This window comes from Rhineura floridana, chromosome 17 (genome assembly GCF_030035675.1).
Source record: "Rhineura floridana isolate rRhiFlo1 chromosome 17, rRhiFlo1.hap2, whole genome shotgun sequence".
NCBI classification, from domain to species: Eukaryota; Metazoa; Chordata; class Lepidosauria; order Squamata; family Rhineuridae; genus Rhineura; species Rhineura floridana.
The window spans coordinates 30208656-30228975 of record NC_084496.1 but is presented as its reverse complement, the minus strand read 5'-3'; the positions used below and the strand labels follow the sequence as shown (position 1 = coordinate 30228975).

At 45.4% G+C, this 20320-nt stretch overlaps 1 protein-coding gene across 5 annotated transcripts in view; it reads right to left on the bottom strand.

Moving 5' to 3' along the window:
* Positions 1-19875, bottom strand: part of SLC29A4 (solute carrier family 29 member 4) — a 36267-nt gene extending 16392 nt beyond the window's left edge. For 4 of the 5 annotated variants that reach the window (XM_061600029.1, XM_061600031.1, XM_061600030.1 and 1 more), the window contains exons 1-4: positions 19589-19874; positions 10126-10298; positions 3598-3729; positions 724-837 (exon numbers count right to left, since the gene is read on the bottom strand). In XM_061600029.1, coding sequence (XP_061456013.1) covers positions 724-837; positions 3598-3729; positions 10126-10288 — 409 coding nt within the window. In that variant the 5' untranslated portion in view covers positions 10289-10298; positions 19589-19874. Of the gene's footprint in view, positions 1-723; positions 838-3597; positions 3730-10125; positions 10299-19588 lie in introns of all 5 variants that reach the window. The other variant, XM_061600032.1, reaches the window with a different exon arrangement.
* Between the last annotated feature and the right edge of the window lie 445 nt (positions 19876-20320).

The following is a 20320-nucleotide window of genomic DNA, read 5'->3' as shown; positions in this document are numbered from 1 at the left end:
CGATAATAAATTTTACAGCCAAACAGAATTATGCACAGGTTTACTCCAAAAAGAGCGGGGTTCATTCTGTGACTGGCACAAGGGCTACCCAATCAACAAGGTACACAGTCTTGCTCTGGGGGAGATAGCTTTGTGAGCGACACAACAGCCAGCCCATCAGCCCTGTGCAAATCCAGCCAGAAGTACAGGTTTTCCCAGAGCAAGATTTGGGGGAGAATATAGTGTTTGTGTCTCACTTCCAAAGCAGGCTCGCAACTCAAGTCATGTATCCTTATTTTATTTGTCTACACCATTGGCTGGAAATGTTTTCAGCCTGAGGACCACACTGCCTCATGAGCAACTTTTTTGGGGGCCCTTGCAAGTGGTGGAGCCAGAAGCACAAGTCAGCAGAGTCTTTGTACAATAGACTATATTCTCTCTCTCCCTCTCTCCTGTTGAGCACAAGGCAACAGTTCAAGGACTCATTCCATCCAGGCAAAAGCCTTGTGCAGAGCAGGGCCACAGAGGGGAGTGGCCTGAGGAGGGGGAATGGGTACCAGGTTCCAGAAGGCTGGCCTGCATCTTTCACAAGATCGACATATTTGAAGAAAAGTGACGATAAATAAAAGAGAAGTGCATACAGAGGCTCACAGCACTAGCGGCAAGTCTAAGTTGATCGGCAACCATGCCTCAAACACGCATGACCAAAGCTAAGGAAAAGGCAGGGATGCCAGATGTACGTACCCACAGCGATCCTGGTATGGAGACTCAGCATTTCCACCAGGGCGTTGTTGAGGATGACGGCTACCAAGGCTACCAAGATGTAGGTAAGGCTCATATCAAAGACGATAGAGGTCCCTGTGGAAGAACAGAGAGAGGAAAGGCGAGGCTGGAGACGGGCAAATAAGCTGCCGCGATGAGGAAGCCAAATGCACTGCATTTGTTTTGAGCAACTGTTGGCTCTGATCATACAAGTTTTGAAGGCTTAAAAAAAGAGCTTCACAAGCCTTTCAATAGGAAAGAGAGTGGGGTGACCCATTCTTTAACTTGATATTTTAAAATGATCTTTAATGCACTTTGTGAGATTTTGCACCCAATAATTTCAGATTCAGTATATCGATCTTACATTGTGTTATCATAACTTTATCCAAACCCTCCCTCTGCTGGACAAATAAATGGAAGATCCCTCAGCAGCTTTCCCTTTCCCTCATTCCCTCTAAGCTTGCACATCAATCATCTCTCTTTCCTGCCAAGAATATGCACATGTGAGGCAAGTAGAAACACCACGTGATGTTATCTGTGGCTGGGCCTTAACGTGGCAGGGGAGCAGGGAATCAAATGTCTCACTGCACATCCTACATAAATCACTCCTGATGCATTAAATACGTATCATGCTAATTTTTTTATGTGTTGGGTGGATCTTTTTAAAGTCAACCACCCTGGAAATACCTATCAAAGAGCACTATATACATTTATTACATATACATACATTTGGCTAAAATCCATTTCAATGGGAGTGTTAAAAACAAAGTCAAAGTGGGAATGGTAGAATAGAATGGTAACAGTGGAAGGGAGATTGGAGGTCATCTAGTCCCACCCTGTTGCTCAGTGCTGGATTTTGCAACCACAGCATCCCTGAGAGAGTTCAGCCTCTGCTTCTATAATGCAGGCTACCCTCCAGCAGACATCCCCCAACTAAAATAATGGAGAGCACGAGATCAAACATATACATGCTTACTCAGAAATAAGCGCCATTGAGTTTAACGGATTCTAGGTAAGTAGCTACAGAAATGTATTGTCAAATGAAATTGTATGTCCATGCTAGCGATAATTAGGAAAGGTATTGAAAATAAAACAGCCGATATCATAATGCCGTTGTATAAATCTATGGTGCGGCCGCATTTGGAATACTGTGTACAGTTCTGGTCACCTCATCTCAAAAAGGATATTATAGAGTTGGAAAAGGTTCAGAAGAGGGCAACCAGAATGATCAAGGGGATGGAGCGACTCCCTTACGAGGAAAGGTTGCAGCATTTGGGGCTTTTTAGTTTAGAGAAAAGGCGGGTCAGAGGAGACATGATAGAAGTGTATAAAATTATGCATGGCATTGAGAAAGTGGATAGAGAAAAGTACTTCTCCCTCTCTCATAATACTAGAACTCGTGGACATTCAAAGAAGCTGAATGTTGGAAGATTCAGGACAGACAAAAGGAAGTACTTCTTTACTCAGAACATAATCAAACTATGGACTTTGCTCCCACAAGATGCAGTAATGGCCACCAGCTTGGAAGGCTTTAAAAGAAGATTAGACAAATTCATGGAGGACAGGGCTATCAATGGCTACTAGCCATGACGGCTGTGCTCTGCCACCCTAGTCAGAGGCAGTATGCTTCTGAAAACCAGTTGCCGGAAGCCTCAGGAGGGGAGAGTGTTCTTGCACTCGGGCTGCTTGCGGGCTTCCCCCAGGCACCTGGTTGGCCACTGTGAGAACAGGATGCTGGACTAGATGGGCCACTGGCCTGATCCAGCAGGCTCTTCTTATGTTCTTATGAGACTGGCAGAACCCAGCAATTTATCCCTTTAATGCCCTAATGGGAGCCTAAATAAGGGTCTGAAACTGCTTAACGAGATGCTTTGATATGATGTAAGCCATGTTAAAGTAGGAGTTTTAAAGCTTTATGCTGTACAGAGTTAATACTGTATAAGGATGGATGGTGTCACATTATGTCATAAGAGGCATAATGGCAGTCTAATTAGAACAGACTGGGAAGGGCTGGAAGCTCCATGTCAGAGTGACAGACACTGTCAGAGGAGGGGGCTTACTGGGCAGTGTCAGAGAGGAAGAGCCACATAAAGAATGTGCACAGGAAGCCCAAATATGGGCAAGCCTTTGATCTGTGGGTGCTTATCTTGATGGGCTGCTGGCCAAGCAATTACTCATGCTACTGGGCAGTGCTGGAGAGGAAGCCCACAAATGGGCTTCTGGGATGGCGGATAGCTGGGTGGACCCCTGGGAAACCACCAATGCAGAGGCGGCCAACCCCTGGAATGTGAAGACAGCCCACTAGGTGTATATGTGATAGCAGCCCATTGCTCGATAAGCCTTAGATGCAGGAGGGAGCATGTGGGTAATGACCCAGCTTATAACATCTACAAGGGGGTTTCCTAGTAGCTGAACGGTGAAGCATAATATCTGCTGTTCTGTTATTCTGCAGTGCTAAGTAACTAATAAACCAACTTAATTGGCACAGGCGGTGTTAAATTTCTTTGCTTACCGTTTAAAAGAACGTTTGCCTCCACCCAGGTAAGTAAAAGGGGGTGACGACAAACTGCAAACTTAAAAGTGCTTAGCTTGGGGAGGTGCCTTTGATTTTAAAATATATGTTCAGATATAGTGCCTAGTTCCAATGGCTAGGTGATAATCCTATAATCACTTAATGAAGTGCAAATGCCACTGAACTCCGTGGGGCTTACTTCTGAGAAAGACAAGCAGAGAACTGTGCTGTTCATTTCAGCAGGTATCAAAGAGTGATGAATGTCTCATGCCAGAATGACTGAGTCCAGCAAAACAGCCTAAATCTACATTTTTGGAGTTTTAAAATATTGAGGAAACTTGTACCTGGGTACTTGTGATGAAGATAGTCCACATCTGTGATAAAGCTATTATATGGCAAGAGAAACCCAACTCCTGCTAGCAGCATAGCAAAATAAATCCCATGGTAGCGATCCTGGGGTTCGGGGTCTTCACAGACTAGAGAACCAAAAAGAAGAGAGAAAATGAGCCATACCAGAGGTAACAAGGGGATAGGATGGACGGCCCTAGACTATTTCTAGGTTTATCATGCAGCAAGTGATTTTCACTATATTATTGTTATTGTCATTATTAATTGCATTTTCCAAGTATCTAATAGTGTGCCAGACACCATACAGCTTGAAAGCTGGTGATAGGCAATCTGTACTTGGCTTGGAATTGGCTTAACTCTGAATTGGCTTAGTATTTATGAGTTCCCTCAACAAGGGCTGGAAGATGCTTGTCTGTTCCCCAAGAATTCTTGCCTGATTTATAATGTTGGCACAGGAGTACTGATGGTGGCCACAAACACACTCATGATCTCATTGACCTCCCTTCCCTCCTCCATGGGAATTGTAGATCAGACCAATATTGTAGCGCATGCACACAGCACACTTTTTGCGTGATTGATTGCTGGCTGCTACCATTCCACAAGAATGTCTAATCTGAGTGCAACTACTGAGTTTCAAATCAGCACAAAAGATGGCTTAATTCAGCCTTCCCTTTCCTTATGCCCGCCCGATGTTTTGGACTACAACTCCCCTCATCCCCAGGCTGGCAAAGGCTGTCGTATACCAAACTGAGTTATTATGAATTTCAGCAATATCATTATTTAAAAGAAAACAAGCTAATGCTCCATCCTCAAGGAGTGAGTTCCAGAGCTGCTCCAGCTTATTTAAAAGCAAGGGGTTTCAGGCTATTTAATCAGGCAGATCCAGAGCTGCCTTGTGATTCTCCTAGGAGCAAATGTTTTCAGGCATCCCTAGCTGACACTATCAACTAGAAATGGCAGCTCTGTGTGGAGTTCTCCACTTCTCTCTGTGTGTGTAACGTGTATCCTAACACCAGCGCACTGTGGATGTTCTACTGCTTCCCACATCATCAGCTCTTCCTGGTGGTGAAGGTGGGACAATGCACAGCATGGAGGGCATCAGAACTCAGGTAAGGTTTGCTACACATTACAGAAGCACAGGGGAGACTTTCTGGAGGCAACCCCTCAGAGGGATCATCAGGTACTGTACAGTTCTGCCCTACCAAGAGGAGAAACTGCAGGCAACCATTTCAGCATCCAACATTCTCCAGATGACCTCAGCTCTTTTTTGGGGGGAAGGGGAAATCAGTTAAAACCAGTTTTTTTAACTGACTAAACATTGCAATCCTGCTCACAATAACTTCTACTCTGTTCAGTAGGGCTTCTCTCAAGTAAGTGTGCACAGGACTGTAGCCATCACAAGGAAGGCAAGGATATAAATCTCTGCTCATGTACTTCTCGGTTCCACGGGGATAAAACTGGAAACCATTCCAGAACAGCTAACCACTGCTCTCTCATTCCAGCATGAAGAGAGGGATTTAACCACCATTTCTAGATTTAATTTTTAAAATGCTGGCATTAATGTTTGAAAACGGCAGGCTTTTGCAGAGTATCTAGTGCCTGCAGGGATGATGCACGCTACACAATAAATACCAGTCTGATTAAATTCCGTTCAGCAAATTGCAACCTTTCAGCCGATACTCAGGAGGTGCTCAAATACCAGATCTTTGCTGCACACCTTATCATTTATTTATTTATTTATTTAATTATACTTGTATACCGCCCCATAGCCAAAGCTCTCTGGGCAGTTTACAGTAACTAAAAACATTAAAACAAATACAATTTAAAACAGGTCTTATAAAAACAATTTAAAACACCATTTAAAAATTTAAACAGTATAAAACACATGCTAAAATGCCTGGGAGAAGAGGAAAGTCTTGACCTGGCACCGAAAAGATAACAGTGTTGGCGCCAGGCACACCTTGTCAAAAAGATCATTCCATAATTTGGGGGCCACCACTGAGAAGGCCCTCTCCCTTGTTACCACTCTGAGCTTCCCTTGGGGTAGACACCCGGAGGAGGGCCTTTGATCTTGAACGTAGTGTACGGGTGGGTTCGTATCGGGAGAGGCGTTCCATCAGGTATTGTGGTCCCAAGCCGTGTAAGGCTTTATAGGTCAAAACCAGCACCTTGAATTGAGCTCGGAAACATAGAGGCAGCCAGTGCAAGTGGGCCAGAATCGGTTTTATATGTTCGGACCGTCTGGTCCCTGTTACCAATCTGGCCGCTGCATTTTGCACAAGCTGCAGTTTCTGAACCGTCTTCAAAGGCAGCCCCACATATCGAGTGCATTGCTGTAATCTAATTTGGAGGTTACCAGAGCATGGACAACTGAAGCCAGGTTATCCCTGTCCAGATAGAGATGTAGTTGGGCCACCAACCAAAGTTGATAGAAGGCACTCCGTGCCACCGAGGCTACCTGAGCCTCAAGTGACAGAGATGGTTCTAGGAGAACCCCCAAGCTATGAACCTGCTCTTTCAGGGGGAGTGCAACCCCATCCAGGACAGGTTGGACATCCACCATCTGGTCAGAAGAACCACCCATCTCAGTCTTGTCTGGATTGAGCCTCAGTTTATTAGCCCTCATCCAGTCCATTGTCACAGCCAGGCACATTGACAGCCTCACCTGAAGAAGATGAAAAGGAGAAATAGAGCTGCGTGTCATCAGCATACTGATGGCAACGCACTCCAAAGCTCTGGATGACTGCACCCAACGGTTTCATGTAGATGTTGAACAGCATGGGGGACAGAACTTACCCCTGTAGAACCCCATACTGGAGAGTCCAGGGTGCCGAGTAATGTTCCCCAAGCACCACCTTCTGGAGGCGACCCGCCAAGTAGGAACAGAACCACCGCCATGCAGTACCTCCCACTCCCAACTCAGCCAGACTCCCCAGAAGGATACCATGGTCGATGGTATCAAAAGCCGTTGAGAGATCAAGGAGAATCAGCAGAGTCACACTCCCCCCGTCTCTCTCCCGACAAAGGTCATCATACAGGGCAACCAAGGCTGTTTCCGTGGCAAAACCAGGCCTGAAACCCGACTTATCAAAAAGAGAAGGTCAAAGACCAAGATGCTGGAGAGTGGGAACTTTTATTTTTGATAAAACCCAACGCGTTTCAGCCTGTTATCTGCAGGCCTTCATCAGGGGATAATGTACAGTACAGAAAGCGATTTGCTCATCTTTTAACCTTACAAGCTATTATCCCCTGATGAAGGCCTGCAGATAACAGGCTGAAACGCGTTGGGTTTTATCAAAAATAAAAGTTCCCACTCTCCAGCATCTTGGTCTTTGACCTTCTCTTTTTGATTGCCCATTTGGATGCCAGCCACCCTCTGTTTATTCTGAAACCCCACTTAGCCAAATAATGTGTTACGGAGCACAAAAAGGCCAACAAATATGCAGAGAAAGTAAGGGGCAGAAATACTGGGTACTGCAGAAACACAAAATGTGTGAGTCGCATTAAACCAGAGTTAATGGTTTATCATGAACAAGAGGAAGCCATCACAACCCATGATTTAGCATGACATCTGAGCCAGAGTTTGTGCTTTTGTTTCACTCCAACAAATCACGGTTAGTAAACCAAGAACAAACCTTGGCTGCAGATCGTAGTCTCCTGGCAGAAAACGAACCATGACCCTGGCTTGGATGTAACTCTGAGTTGGGGATGGTGGTTCCCTTCCTCCCAGCATGAGAGGAGACCAGCAAAGTGGTCACAGTGAGGCATGACATTGCAACAAGGCCCAGGCCTCCTCTTGAGGAAAAGCGCTTAAGAATCACCCCCTTGCAACAGAAAGAAGATGCACCTGTGTGGGAGCAGCTCTGTGCCAAATATGATTTTGTGTGTAATGTTTCCAACAGTTATTCTAAAACAGGACTGGGCAAACGTCATGCTTTTGCACCTGCTTTGTTTTTTAATGAATGGGACCCCAAGACCCAATGGAACGGAACCAGGTGCAAACAACAGGCACAGTCTGAATTAAAGAAGAGGCAGCTTCTGAAGAGCACATTCTGAGCTGAGAGATTCGTTTTCAGAATGGCGCTCACAGGACTCTCACCCACAACGTTGCACTCCTCGCTGAGCCAGGGTTTCTTTGCTTCAGCTGCCTAATTCAATGTCTATTTGTCGTTACCATTAACAATTGGGAATCAGATGTCACGGCCCCAGAATCCAGGAATGATAAAGACACAGCGTTGGACATTGCAGAGGTCTCAGCTCAAGAGCCAGACCAGGTTCAGAGCTCTGAGCCTGATGCCAGAGATCTGGAGACCACACAGCCTCAGGCTGACAGGCAAGAGCCCACAGAACAGCCTCCCATCAGGCCAGAGGCGGAGACCCCCACAGGCACCTTCCCCTGAGGAACCAAATGGTTCCCACAGAACCTCGCCGACTGAGTGGTGCAGGGAGAGCATTAGATGGCAGGCGATGGAGTGGAGGAGTGTGTATCTTCGGGCCAGTTCCTGGGCCTAAAAATCTCAAGTTACCCACAAGGAGGCACAACCTGGGAGGGGTAGGCTCCCAGGGGCAGAGGCTTAAAAAGGCTCCATCTGCTCTCAACTTTTGTTAGAGCAGGTTGCTCACTCGGAGCTATCCGTGGTTCTGCAAATCCTTGCCCTGTGGGATTCAAGACCTGACCAGGACATCAAGTACCTTGTCAACCTGCTGCAAATCACCCAGATATCTACCTTCTGCCCACTCCTGTTCTATAAGACAAGCTTTGCCAAGTTTTTGGTGTAGAACCCCATAAGGTGATGATGCTAGCAAATCACACTAGCAGGACTTTACCAAAGCATCCCAGAAGGCAAAAATAGGGGTGATGATTTTCCAAGGAGAGGTATGTGATGTTCCTATATTAATGTATATATGGTAAGTGTTGGTTGTTTAGAAGATACATGGTAAGTGGAGTGAAAGAGGAGGGGGAGTGAATGGGCAGTAGAATGCTAGATGATTGGCTGAGTGTTTAAAATGGCTGAACGTACAAAAGGAAGAGGGAGAGTGGAATCTGGGGGGAGAAGAGAAAGAGTGGGTTGCTTGGTGGGGTTTGAGAGAGTTGTTTGCCAGGAGAGAGTGGAGAAGGAGGGGGGTGGAGTTCGGATTAGTATTGAGTAAAACCATATGCTTATGTGCCTTAAGAAGAAATCTTGTTAATCTTGTTAGCTTTGTTATCTTTAATAAATACTTAATTTGGTTTACCAAAGGCCTGATCCTTGGCTGGGGTTTCACAGACCAGAAGGGAGGGTAAGGTAATGACCAAGGCTGAAGGGAAACTGTAACAAATGGTGGAAGCGGTGAAGAGAATAACAATACCAGTATTCAGAGTCTCTGGGAATACTAGTATTAGGACGTGACTGGTGGTTGCCTAGCAGGGGGATCTGTTGAGATCTGTGCTAGAGCGGGGAGAGAAACAATAAAAAAGGACAGTCCGGACTGGTGGAGTCCCTGGTGGTGCCTAGTGACAGGCAGTAGCCACGCGCAGGTAGGAACCTGACAGGGAGAGCCAGGGAAGGGCGTCACAAGGTACAAGCCCCCACAGGGATTGTCTGTAGTGAACCTGGATGGTTGTAGCATATGTGCCAACTGAGTACACAAAATATGGCAAGATACTACTGGGTCATCTCAGGATGCGGTTGTGCACATGAGGTCTCGTGTGTTAGAACACTTTCCCCCCCAGCAACACAAAAGACACAGAAAAACTAGCCAGTCAGACCAATACAGATTCTAACACTGCAATCCTAAGCGCATTTACATACAAACAGACCCCATCGAACTTGGTGGAACTTACTTCTGAGAGAAAAAACAGCCTAGGGTTGTGCTGCACTGATTCCAAATTCTATATTCAGTGCCAAACTCTGGTGGAGTTTTTTTCTTCTTGTGCTGAATTGCAGCATATTCATAATCCTTTCTAAAGCTGAGAAACAAACTACTGTACTGCATGTTAACGTTATTCACGCTTTTTATTTTAAGGAAAAAGCAGCTATGATGTCCCTATCCAGAATATGCTCCTGGTCCATTTTAAGGGCATGTCCCAGTTTCCTGCTGAATATCTCCCTTCACTGCTGTATACCCACGAAGACACTGTGTACTGCAAACAGCAAACTACTCAGGGGAAGCCCCAAGGTTTCTAGAAGTCCAAAAAACTTTAGGGGGGAGCCTAAGGGGACACCCACCCCCCTCAAGGGACTGAGCATTCTCTGTGGACATAAAATGCTGACTGACTGTTGGAAGGAGGGAAAGGAAAAGGGGGAGAGGAAATGGAATGGAGTATCCCGGAAGAGGGCATAGCTGCTGGAACTTTGGACAGGAGCACCCCGCTCTGCAATGTTTTCTTGCAGGTCCCACTTGCAGTCTACTATGGTCCAAAGCTGCAAAGGTATGCAAACATGAAAATGAGATTTTCTCAAGGGAGGAAAGCTATCTGCAGAAATTTAGAATTTCCCACTGACAGTAACATCCTTCATGGAAACTACATCCATAGTTCTTACCTGGCTCCATGAAAGTGAGGACTCCTTTGGCCTGACACCCTTTAGCCTGCAGCTCCTCTTCTTCCAGCTGGTAGCTGTCAAAGCTGAAGCTCATCACCACATTCCCCTCTGGAGTCACCACAGGGCTGATGTCTTTGAAGTGGTCTGCCCCTGCAGAGCCCATGGCTGTTGATCTACACATTCGGAGAAAAGATCACACCACAGGTATGCACCACTTGGATGGATGTCCCTGACCACTCTGGGAAAGACAGTTGTTTATCCTCAGAATACCAGTTTCTGCAGTAATTGTTCTATCACTGAGGACAATGGCATATACTAGGTCCATGACATTCTCTATAGATGTGAAACTGAGGATTAAAAAAAGCGCATGTTGCTAGTAGCAGACAGCAAGTACAGATGGTCTGTCTCTGCAGTCAGATGAGTTCACCAGCTCATACAACTAACAGTTATTTCACTGAAAAAAATGGAACTGACATGCATATGAAGTATCTGCAGGCCTGTATGCATATACCTCAGGCTTGTTGCTTGAAAAAAAAAGCAGCACATAACTAGTATCTGATGGTAAGTTCAAAATGGCAATATGTGAACCCATTATAAAATTAGCTCAGGCACTGCCAGTTCTTCGACCAAGGACTACTGGGTTCCACAGATGCACAACACAGTCTATCTGACACACACCCAAGCTCCTATGATCTGAACACCAAGCTATTTTAATGTCAACAAGAAAGTTAAAGCATGTGGAGTCCCTTCCCCTGGAGGCGCAATTGTCATGCTCAGGATGGAGTTTTCAGCATTAACTGAAGACACATCAATTGTTCAGACAAGCTTTTGGAACAGATGGAGGTTCAGAGGGTCAGTGATATTGTGCGTTTTGCTCCTGTACTTTAACGATGGATTGACTTGATTTTAGGGGTTTATATTTTTGAAATGTTTTACTGAACTTTTACCATTTACATGGTACTGTGGAAACCACTCTGCTGATAAATGGTGGTTTAAAACTGACTAAATAAATAAATAAAATGGGCTCACTTCTTTCCCACTGAAGTTAAAATTAGATCTAAAAGTGCTCAACATTAGCTGGGTCACGCTATTGTTTTTAGTCTTCATAGCTCTGGAGAGGAGCAGACAAAAGGAATGACCTGTGGATTTACGTCCTAGTAGAGATCCAACCTTGGCTGGATCCTCCCAAAAGTTAAAAATGTACCAGATTACATAAGTGCAATATAACTGCATTTTATTGGTTAGATTTTACTGTACAGTATATTGCTGGTTTCATTATGTGAAGTATACAAATGTTAATAATAAATAAATAAAATAAATGTGTGGCAAAATCTATGAAGTCAAAAGAGGTAGTCAGCAGGCTATCTGAGGGTTAGAGGCTAGAACTGAGTCAACAATATCTCCGTGCCCCTCTCCAGGGTTAGCAGAAACAGGCCCATTTAAGCAAATTAAGTTCATATATTGCAAATGTGCGTCATTTATACCAGTTGCAGACAACAGGCTTCTTTGTATAAAATGTGGGTTACTTTTCTGCAAATTTTTAAATATCTGCAGGGAGGAGGTGCAAATATGTGGAGCAGTGCATGATTATTATCTCACTTTGTTGTTGTTGTTATGTGCCTTCAAGTCGATTACAACTTATGGCGACTCTATACTATATGCTTTAAAAAAATAACTTTTTTTCATCTATCATAAAATTGGGGCTGCAGGCAGCATCATTTTTATAGCTTTAGCTAGGAAGGAATACAGATGTTCTCTGCATTATTTCTTATCAGCATGCAGTTGTACTTAATTAACCTTATGTTAACTCCCATCAGCAGAAGAATAAAATCAGACAAACAGCCAGTATGAAGAAAAGCAAACATGGAGAAAGATCTCTGCCAGCAAACTGCGTGATACTAAAATAAAATAAAACAAACTCTGATAAGGGCAGACAGGAAATGAATCCATATAGCAACAGCGTTGGCTGTTTGCATTTATATTGCAATCGTATTTTAAAACCTTTCATCTAACGCTTGTTGTCAGTATTCAGCCAACAGAACTGGCATGCCAAGCGATTTGTTTTCTTCATGGGCACATTTCACAAACTCTTTCGTTACCCTAGATTCAATCTAAGGCTGGAACTAATTCTCTTCTCCCCAGTTTGATATCAGAGTTATCAGCAAACAGAAAAGGCAGATATCGTGTGTATGAACTAGATGCATTTCACGGACCTTAAAAAGTTTTCAAGCAGATGGGGACGCCATCCCTGGCAACGTTCCTGCTTCTAGGAAGGTATGGTCCTTGAGATGATAAGTTTTGCTGGTCTTACAACAGCTATTCTGTGCTTTCTAAATCTGCACTGATATTTCAGTCAAAATGTCCCGAAGGTGCCCTTCAAGTAAGACCTCTCTGTCCCAATAAGGTTAAGCTCTGGAAAAGCAAAAGGTTCTGAGGGTTTGTAGTAGCCTGCTATGCATGGTACTTGCTGACTGGCTAGCTCCACTGTCATGTCATCAAATGACCTCCCCGCCCCCTGCAATTTTGCACTTTCAAAGAGTGTCCTTTTACAAAAAACAAAAACGAAATAATCCAGGGAGATAGCTATGTTAATCCATTGCAACAAAAGGAAGAAACAGCCCCGTGGCATCTTAAAGACTAACACAGTTCTTGAGACAGAAAGTCAGATGCATGTGGAGGTCCAGCCCATAAAAGCCTATGCCACAATAAATGTGTTCATCTTGCAGGTGCCACAGGACTTCCTTGTTTTGTTATGTACTAAGGTGGGTGAACGAATAAACTAGTTGTCCTTTTCACATGCAGTGCTTTTAAAAATATAGAAAAGGTGGGTAGCCTGCCTGGTGCACGCAGAAAGGGCAATGGAGAAAGCTAAACAAGCATTTGGTTTGCTAGTAGGTCCATCTATAATCTCCACTGTAAAGCTGGGAGAAAACTGGCCTGGTGTTGGAGCCGAGGAACGTTGACTTCTCTAGGCTGCCAAGGGGGCACCCAGTGCTGTTGAGAAGCAAGTGACACTCACCCACAAATCTTGATTAATAGCCTGCATGCATGTATTCAGTGGGGCCCAGTTACGGATGGGTGCAACCACTATATAAAATATTGTTGCTCTGACTCATTTTGGTTCATTGTCCCTTGGAATTCCCCAGGTTTTTTGCCTGAGGAGGAACTTCTATATTTGACTTGAAATTTACCTTTGCGGAAAACTTGTTGGCAACTCTGTTGTTTAGGACCCCACTTCTAACATTCATCACAGGAAAAGCAACCCTCCTCAAAGAGGTTGCAATTGTCTCTGGACATTTTCCACTATTCAGTGAATGCCAACATGCCACTATCAGCAACAGCTTGGTGCCCCTGCCCGTATGTACATTTGATGGCTTTTTAAAGTAAAGTTACTCACAAATAGGTGTGCCAGCTTACAACTTAAACCCTCTTGATCCTCAGACAATTTTTGCACCTCTGCACTGCACACCAATGTGATTTTTGTTCCACTCACTCTAAGAAGCTCAGACAAGCACACATGATCCTTTATCTTCATAACAACGCTATGAGATTGATTAGGCTGAGAGAAAATGACTAGCTTGGGGTCAGTTCTTCTTGGTCCAAGTACAACTCTCTAACCACTATACCACACTGCCTCTCTAATGCACAACAAGCAGCATAAGGACAGCCAAAGGACAGTATGAAAAAATTGAGGGACAGGTCAAGGTAGAAGTAACAGAAAAACTGCAACAGACTAGAACAGTGTGGCAGGCACATAAATCAAATTCCATGCGTTAAGGAATGTGTGGACTCAATTTCACTTTGGGAGACAGCAGGACAGGTGACCTGTAGCTCAGTGGTGTTTACAGGAGATGCTTGGGATGCAGAAGGTGTCAGGTTCAGCCCCTGGCATCTCCAGGTAGGTCCCCTGCCTGAGACCCTGAAGAACTGCTGCCAGAATTGATAGCGGCCTGTCTATCTAAGAAAGCACTACGGCCATAATTACATTCTCAAACCCAAGATACAACATGACTGAAGTAGATTATGGAACCTTGAGGACCAAAATTTGCACTTTAGCAACTGATCAAAACATAGTTTTGGTAACACCTTGGCAGAAGGTTCCTTTAAAGTTCTCCAAAAATTAATCAGAGAATAGTGAATACGACCTCTAACGGAGGGAAGGCCAACCTCTGCCCGGATCAATGTTGCAGGGGGGCCAGGAGGAAAAATCAAAAGTTCCCAAAAAACTATTTTGAACTGCCTCTAATTTGGCTAGCTGAGTGTCATCCAACCACAAACTGCAGCATCATATACAATCTGAGGAACCACTTTACTCTGGAAATTTTTTAAGGCAAGATCAACTAAACTAAAAGTGGGTGGAGCAACAGATATAGTTCTTATTTTTGTACAGGAGCTACATCATCACTCTTTTCATTCAGTGGCATCACAAAACAACCCAGCAAGCCTGCCTTTGAACCCAAGTGGCCTCCGGAGCAGTCCCATCCGAATTTTTATTTTCATATTTATTTAAAGCATTTCTGCACCACCTTGCATGAAAACAGATTCCGAGGCAGCGTAAAATAATATAGATAATAAATTAAGAAAAACCTATTACAATGCAGTAAAACACTAATGTCAGCAACCAGAACAAAAGGCAGCAGACAAAAATTACATTAGAGAGCAAAGGATTACACAGATTAAAATGCCTGGGTAAATAAAAGCTTCTTAACCTGGTTCCAAAAAGATCATACAGGAGGCGGTAGGCACACCTCTTTTGGAAGGGCATTCCAACACCAGAGGACCACCACTGAGAGAGCCCTCTCCTTTGTAGCTACCAAATTATTATTATTTATTATTTATTACATTTGTATACCGCCCCACAGCTGAAGCTCTCTGGGTGGTTTACAACAATTAAAAACATTAAAAACAAATATACAAATTTAAAAACACTTAAAAAAAAAAACAATTTAAAACACATGCTAAAATGCCTGGGAGAAGAAGAAAGTCTTGACCTGGTGCCGAAAAGATAACAGTGTTGGCGCCAGGCACACCTCGTCAGAAAGATCATTCCATAATTTGGGGGCCACCACTGAGAAGGCCCTCTCCCTTGTTGCCACCCTCCAAGCTTCCCTCGGAGTAGGCACCTGGAGGAGGGCCTTGGATGTTGAGCGTAGTGCATGGATGGGTTCGTGTTGGGAGAGGCGTTCCATCAGGTATTGTGGCCCCAAGCCTTGTAAGGCTTTATAGGTTAAAACTAGCATTTTGAATCAAGCTCGGAAACATGCAGGCAGCCAATGCAAGTGGGCCAGAATCGGTTTTATATGTTCGGACTGTCTGGTTCCTGTTACCAATCTGGCCACTGCATTTTGTCCTCCCAATAAGGAAAGGGGTTGGAGTAGGCAGGGGAGGCCTCAACCTGTGATCTCAAGATGCGGGCAGCTGCTACAGGAAGAGGCCCTGCTTCAGGTATTTGGATCCTAAACCATTTAGGGCTTTAAAGGTAACTCCCAAGACCTTGAATTGGACCCAGAAACAAACAGTTAACCAGTACAATTCTTTCAAAATCAGAGCTACATGAACAAGTCTGACTTTGACCAGTTAATTTTAACTCTTTTTCAGCATCCTGTTCTCTCAGTGGCCAACCAGATGACCCAAAGAGAATCATAGCATCATAGAATAGTAGAGTTGGAAGGGGCCTATAAGGCCATCAAGTCCAACCCCCTGCTCAATGCAGGAATCCAAATCAAAGCATTCCCGACAGATGGCTGTCCCACAGGAAAGATGCTTCCAATCCTGCTGCTCCTTCCTATGCCACAGCTGATGCCCAAGCAAAAATGGTTCTGAAGTTAGGCTCTGATGTGCCCTTTCTCAAGTGTTGTTGTTCTTTAATCTTGTTGTTTCTAAAATGTGTCTCTCCGTGATCATCTTAAAATATATGTGGTTAGAAAAAGCTGCTTCCTCCATGGAAGAGCTAAGCATGGAGATCACATCCTGATGTGGATGACATATCGCCTAACCCAGCCTTCCTCAACCTGGTGTCCCCCAGATGTTTCGGACTACACCTCCTGTCAGTCTGAGCCAACACCTCTGGAGACAACTGCACCAGCGTGGCCAGCATCACAGTCTGCTTTTTAAAAAAATGTAGTTTTCTTAGTCTGGATCACAGATTTTAGATTTTAGAAAGGCTTCATGCAAAGGCAAAAATGTACGTTTTACAATGTATGTAAAAATGTACAAGACCTTGCTGTAAAAAATACTTTTCAGAATGTAGGAAAATTCATTTTTTAAAAAATGTATATTTTAAATATGGTATAACTCTGTGGCTTGGACTTTATGGAAGTACGGTGCACGTTTATTTTCACAGCCTGGCAGCATTCTCCACCACAGCTGTGGGCTGCTGAGGGGATTCAGGGCAGGACATGTGGAGCATGCCGCTCTGTTTGCCAGCATCTTGCTAATGCTCCCATAGCTGCCTCACTTTGCCTAACGGTAGAGCTGGCCTTGTGTAATGATGGCAGGAATTGCATCCGGGCAAATCAGCCTGCATCTATGTTGAAGTGAACTGGCAAAGATGGAACAAAAACCATGCCGTTTACCCAAAGACAGCCCATTCCACACAGCAAGCTAAGAAATCCACAAGACTGCCCTTGTGAATCAGGTGGAACAGAACCATTGGCACCTTGCTGGGTTTTGATAGGGTATTTGATAGGTTTGGTTTTTTACTGTATTTTGTATTTCATTAATGTATAAGTTTTGTAAACCACCCAGACAACTTGAATGGCGAGTGGCATAAATATGTCCCAAGTAAATAGAGGTGATGTTTCTCTCTGGGTAGTTACAAAAAACCCAAAGTGTTTACATAACACGGGAGTGTGCAGTGACCAAATCCCAAATATTTAAAAGACTTAAGATTGGTAGAAGACATACTTCTGAGTTGCAAGCTGGCTACAGCAGGCTCAGGAGCAATCTGTATTGAAAAAACAGCAGGACTCAATCTTGAGAAAGTGTACGCAGAGGATTGCCATTGCGTATTTACACTTTCTCCAAGGAGCTCAGAGTGCCACACATCTCCCTTCTTCTCTCTTACCCTCACAACAATCCTGTGAGGTCAGTCAATCTCAGAGATCATGATTCAGCCAAGGATACCCAGGGAGGATTTGAAAGCAAAGAGGACTCTGGCACTACGCCCACTATGCCACCTTGTTTTTAAAGCCAGCCTTCCCTAGCTAACTTGGTGCCCTTTGGTTTGGACTGATGTGCTGATGGACTTTTGGACATATGCCGATGGGAGTTGTAGTCCAAAACATCTGAAGGGCACCAAGTGAGGGAAGGCTGTCCTAAGCATGAAACTACTTGTATATAACACCCCACAGATCATGCTTAGAACAGGGTGTGAGGAAGGCCTCCCGTTTCCCTGTTTGCTTTCTAGATTTTGCTGGGAACTGTACAAATCACAGGGGAAAAAGCTACTGTGACAAAAATACGTTAGTCGGTTGCAACAAAAGCAACAAAGAGTCTTGTGACAACTTAAAGATTAAGACGTTCATTGTGGCCTAAGCTTTTGTGGGCTAGAGTCCAAAGTCACCAAAGAAAGATTTTTAGAACAAGAAAGGGGTTGGCGCCTCTGTCTGTTTCCTCCCTCCCTTTTCCCCTAGACCGTGCACGTGCCACAAATGGCTAATATAGATCCAGGTAAGCAGACTGGCTAATAAAAATCCTGACTGGCTAGCAACTTTTCTTTCTGGTGGGTTTGCACGCCTGATTTTAGGACACCCAGAAAGAAGTTGAGGTTGCAACCCAGTGCACCTTAAGCTGGATATAAGTGCCGTTGACTTCAGTGGGGCTTACTTCTGAGCGACTGGTGTGGCCAGACTCCTCAAAATGTGCCCACCACGCCCAAAGTGTCTGGAAATGTGCATGTATCTCAGGCCCGACTCACCCAAGTTAACGTGTCACTCCAACAGTCACAAATGGAGACCAACCAAAAGTAGAGATGTGAAGGCCCCGAAAAAATATGGAAAAATTCAGGGGGAAAATTGTTTTTCCCTGTTTTTTTCCTGAAGCTGTTTTTGGTTTTTTTCTTAAAAATTGGAATAATTGAAAAAAATGAAGAAAAAAATGGATTATGGAATGTTCTATTTTAGCCTGATGAATAAAATGTTTCATTTAATCTTGCCCCCCCCCTTGTTTTCTCAGTTCTTTTTATGGGGATGGATGCTTTATGTCTGCTTGACACTGTGGAGGACTAGCAGAGACATAAATAATTTCTTTGTTATTAATGTTGATGGTTTCTTCTGTTTTTTTTTAATTGTTTTTTGCCTGATAAACTGGTAAAACGAAAGAGGCTCCTTACAGGTCAGGTATTCTTTACAGTTCAGGATCTTGTAGATCCACTTGTTACAAAAAAAAATAAAAATTTTAAAAAGAAAATTCAATCTGTAATAATTGTTTGAATAAAATGTACTTTTAATATACCAAATGTGCTAATTTTATGCCAAACCAACTTGTACATAATTATATTTGATGTTCCTGAAGTATCAAAGGGACTTTCAATCTGTAAAAAGGGCTAATATTGATTTTTTTCAATTTCTCAGAAAATTTGTTTTTTCTGAAAAAAAATGGGGGGGAAACCCGGTTTTTTCCATGGCTTCAAAATTTCCAGAAATGTTACATTTCAAACCAAGGAGTTCAATAAAAGAGGCTGATGGGAGTTGTAGTGTAAAACATCTGGAGAGCACCAGGTTGGGGAAGGCTGGGTTAGAGAGCTGGCCCAGGTCTAGGAAGACCCAAATTCAAATCCTCATGCAACTGTGAAGCTGACTGGGTGCCCTTGGGCCAGTCACATTCTCTCAGGCTGACCTTCCTCACAGGGTTGCTGTGAGAATGAAATGGAGGCAGAAGAAGCCAATATGCTACTCCGAGGATCTCGGAGGAAAGTCAACAACAACAGAAGACCCAATGAGCGCAGTGTGCCTTACTTGTAAGTAAAGGCGTTCAGGTAGATCCTGTCGGTTTCTGCTCGGGAGCGAGCCCCGCGGCGTTCAATGGGACTTACTCGGGGGAGGCGGCGGTCTCGCCTCCGATCCAAGCGGCTGCAATCTGGGACGCCCTTACCGAAGAGAGTAAGTCCCACGGAACTCCGTGGCGCTTACTTCCGAGCAGGCATGGTCAGGGGAGAGGGAAGATGCCCCAGCCCCACGCCGGGCGCTGCAGCCGCGTGCCAGGCAGCCTCCCTATTTCTCGAACCCCCCTTGAAGCGACAATGCAAACGGGGCGCGGGGGGAATAAAAAGCTCCTCGAGGACTGGCGGGCGCCCCCCCCCGGGCCCAGGGGCGCGTCTCGAGGAGGAGGAGCAGCCCCGGCGGAGCGCCCCCGCCGCCCGCCCCCACCCCGCGGCAGCCTCTTTTGTCCGCCGCCGGGCCCCCCCGGCGGCCAAAGGCCTGGCCCCTCCCGGGCAGCCAACAGGTCTGCCGCGGCGCCTCACCTCGAGCCGCTCGCCGCCGCGGGCCCCGCTCAACGCCAACGCCGCCTCTGCCGCGGCTGCTCCTCCGGCTGGCCGGCCCGAGCCTCCTGCCTCGCCGGGCGCCTCCCCATCGCCCCGCCGGCGGCGGCGGGCAGAGGGAGGGAGGGAGGACTAAGGGGGGGCCGAGACGCCTCCGCCGCGGGGGCGTCGGGAGTCGCGGCCGAGGGAGGGAGGGAGGGAGGGCAACCTGCTGCGCCCAGCCAGCCCCGAGCTGGTACTCCAAGGCTCGCGGAAAACAGCTGCAACCAACCAGACTCAGCACTGCCCAGTTTAACTTCCCCGCCCCACCCATGTTTTCACGTTGATCGGCTGGGGAGGGATGTTGCCACCCCGCAGTAATTGCATTTTCCCCAAAGGAACTGGAGGCAATGCGTTCCTCCTCATTTTGTTCACACAACAACCCCGCAAGGTGGGTTAGGCTGAGAGAGCGCGCGAGTGACTGAGCTTCAGAGCAGAGCAGGGATCTGATTTCCAGTCAACAAAGTCTCCCCAGAGGGAGCCCAGTCGCCTCTCCCTCCATAGGAACTTTCTGGATCCAGATTTGGTCCAGAGAGGCCTTTCTCAAGGTGGCCCCACCATCAGCACAGAGGCTGGGTGTTGTGCAGGAAAGGCCTTTTCAGGGGCCAGCGACACCCTGGCTCTGGAACTGGCCCCTTGCCTGAGAAGCTTCCAACACCCTTTTCATTCACTCAG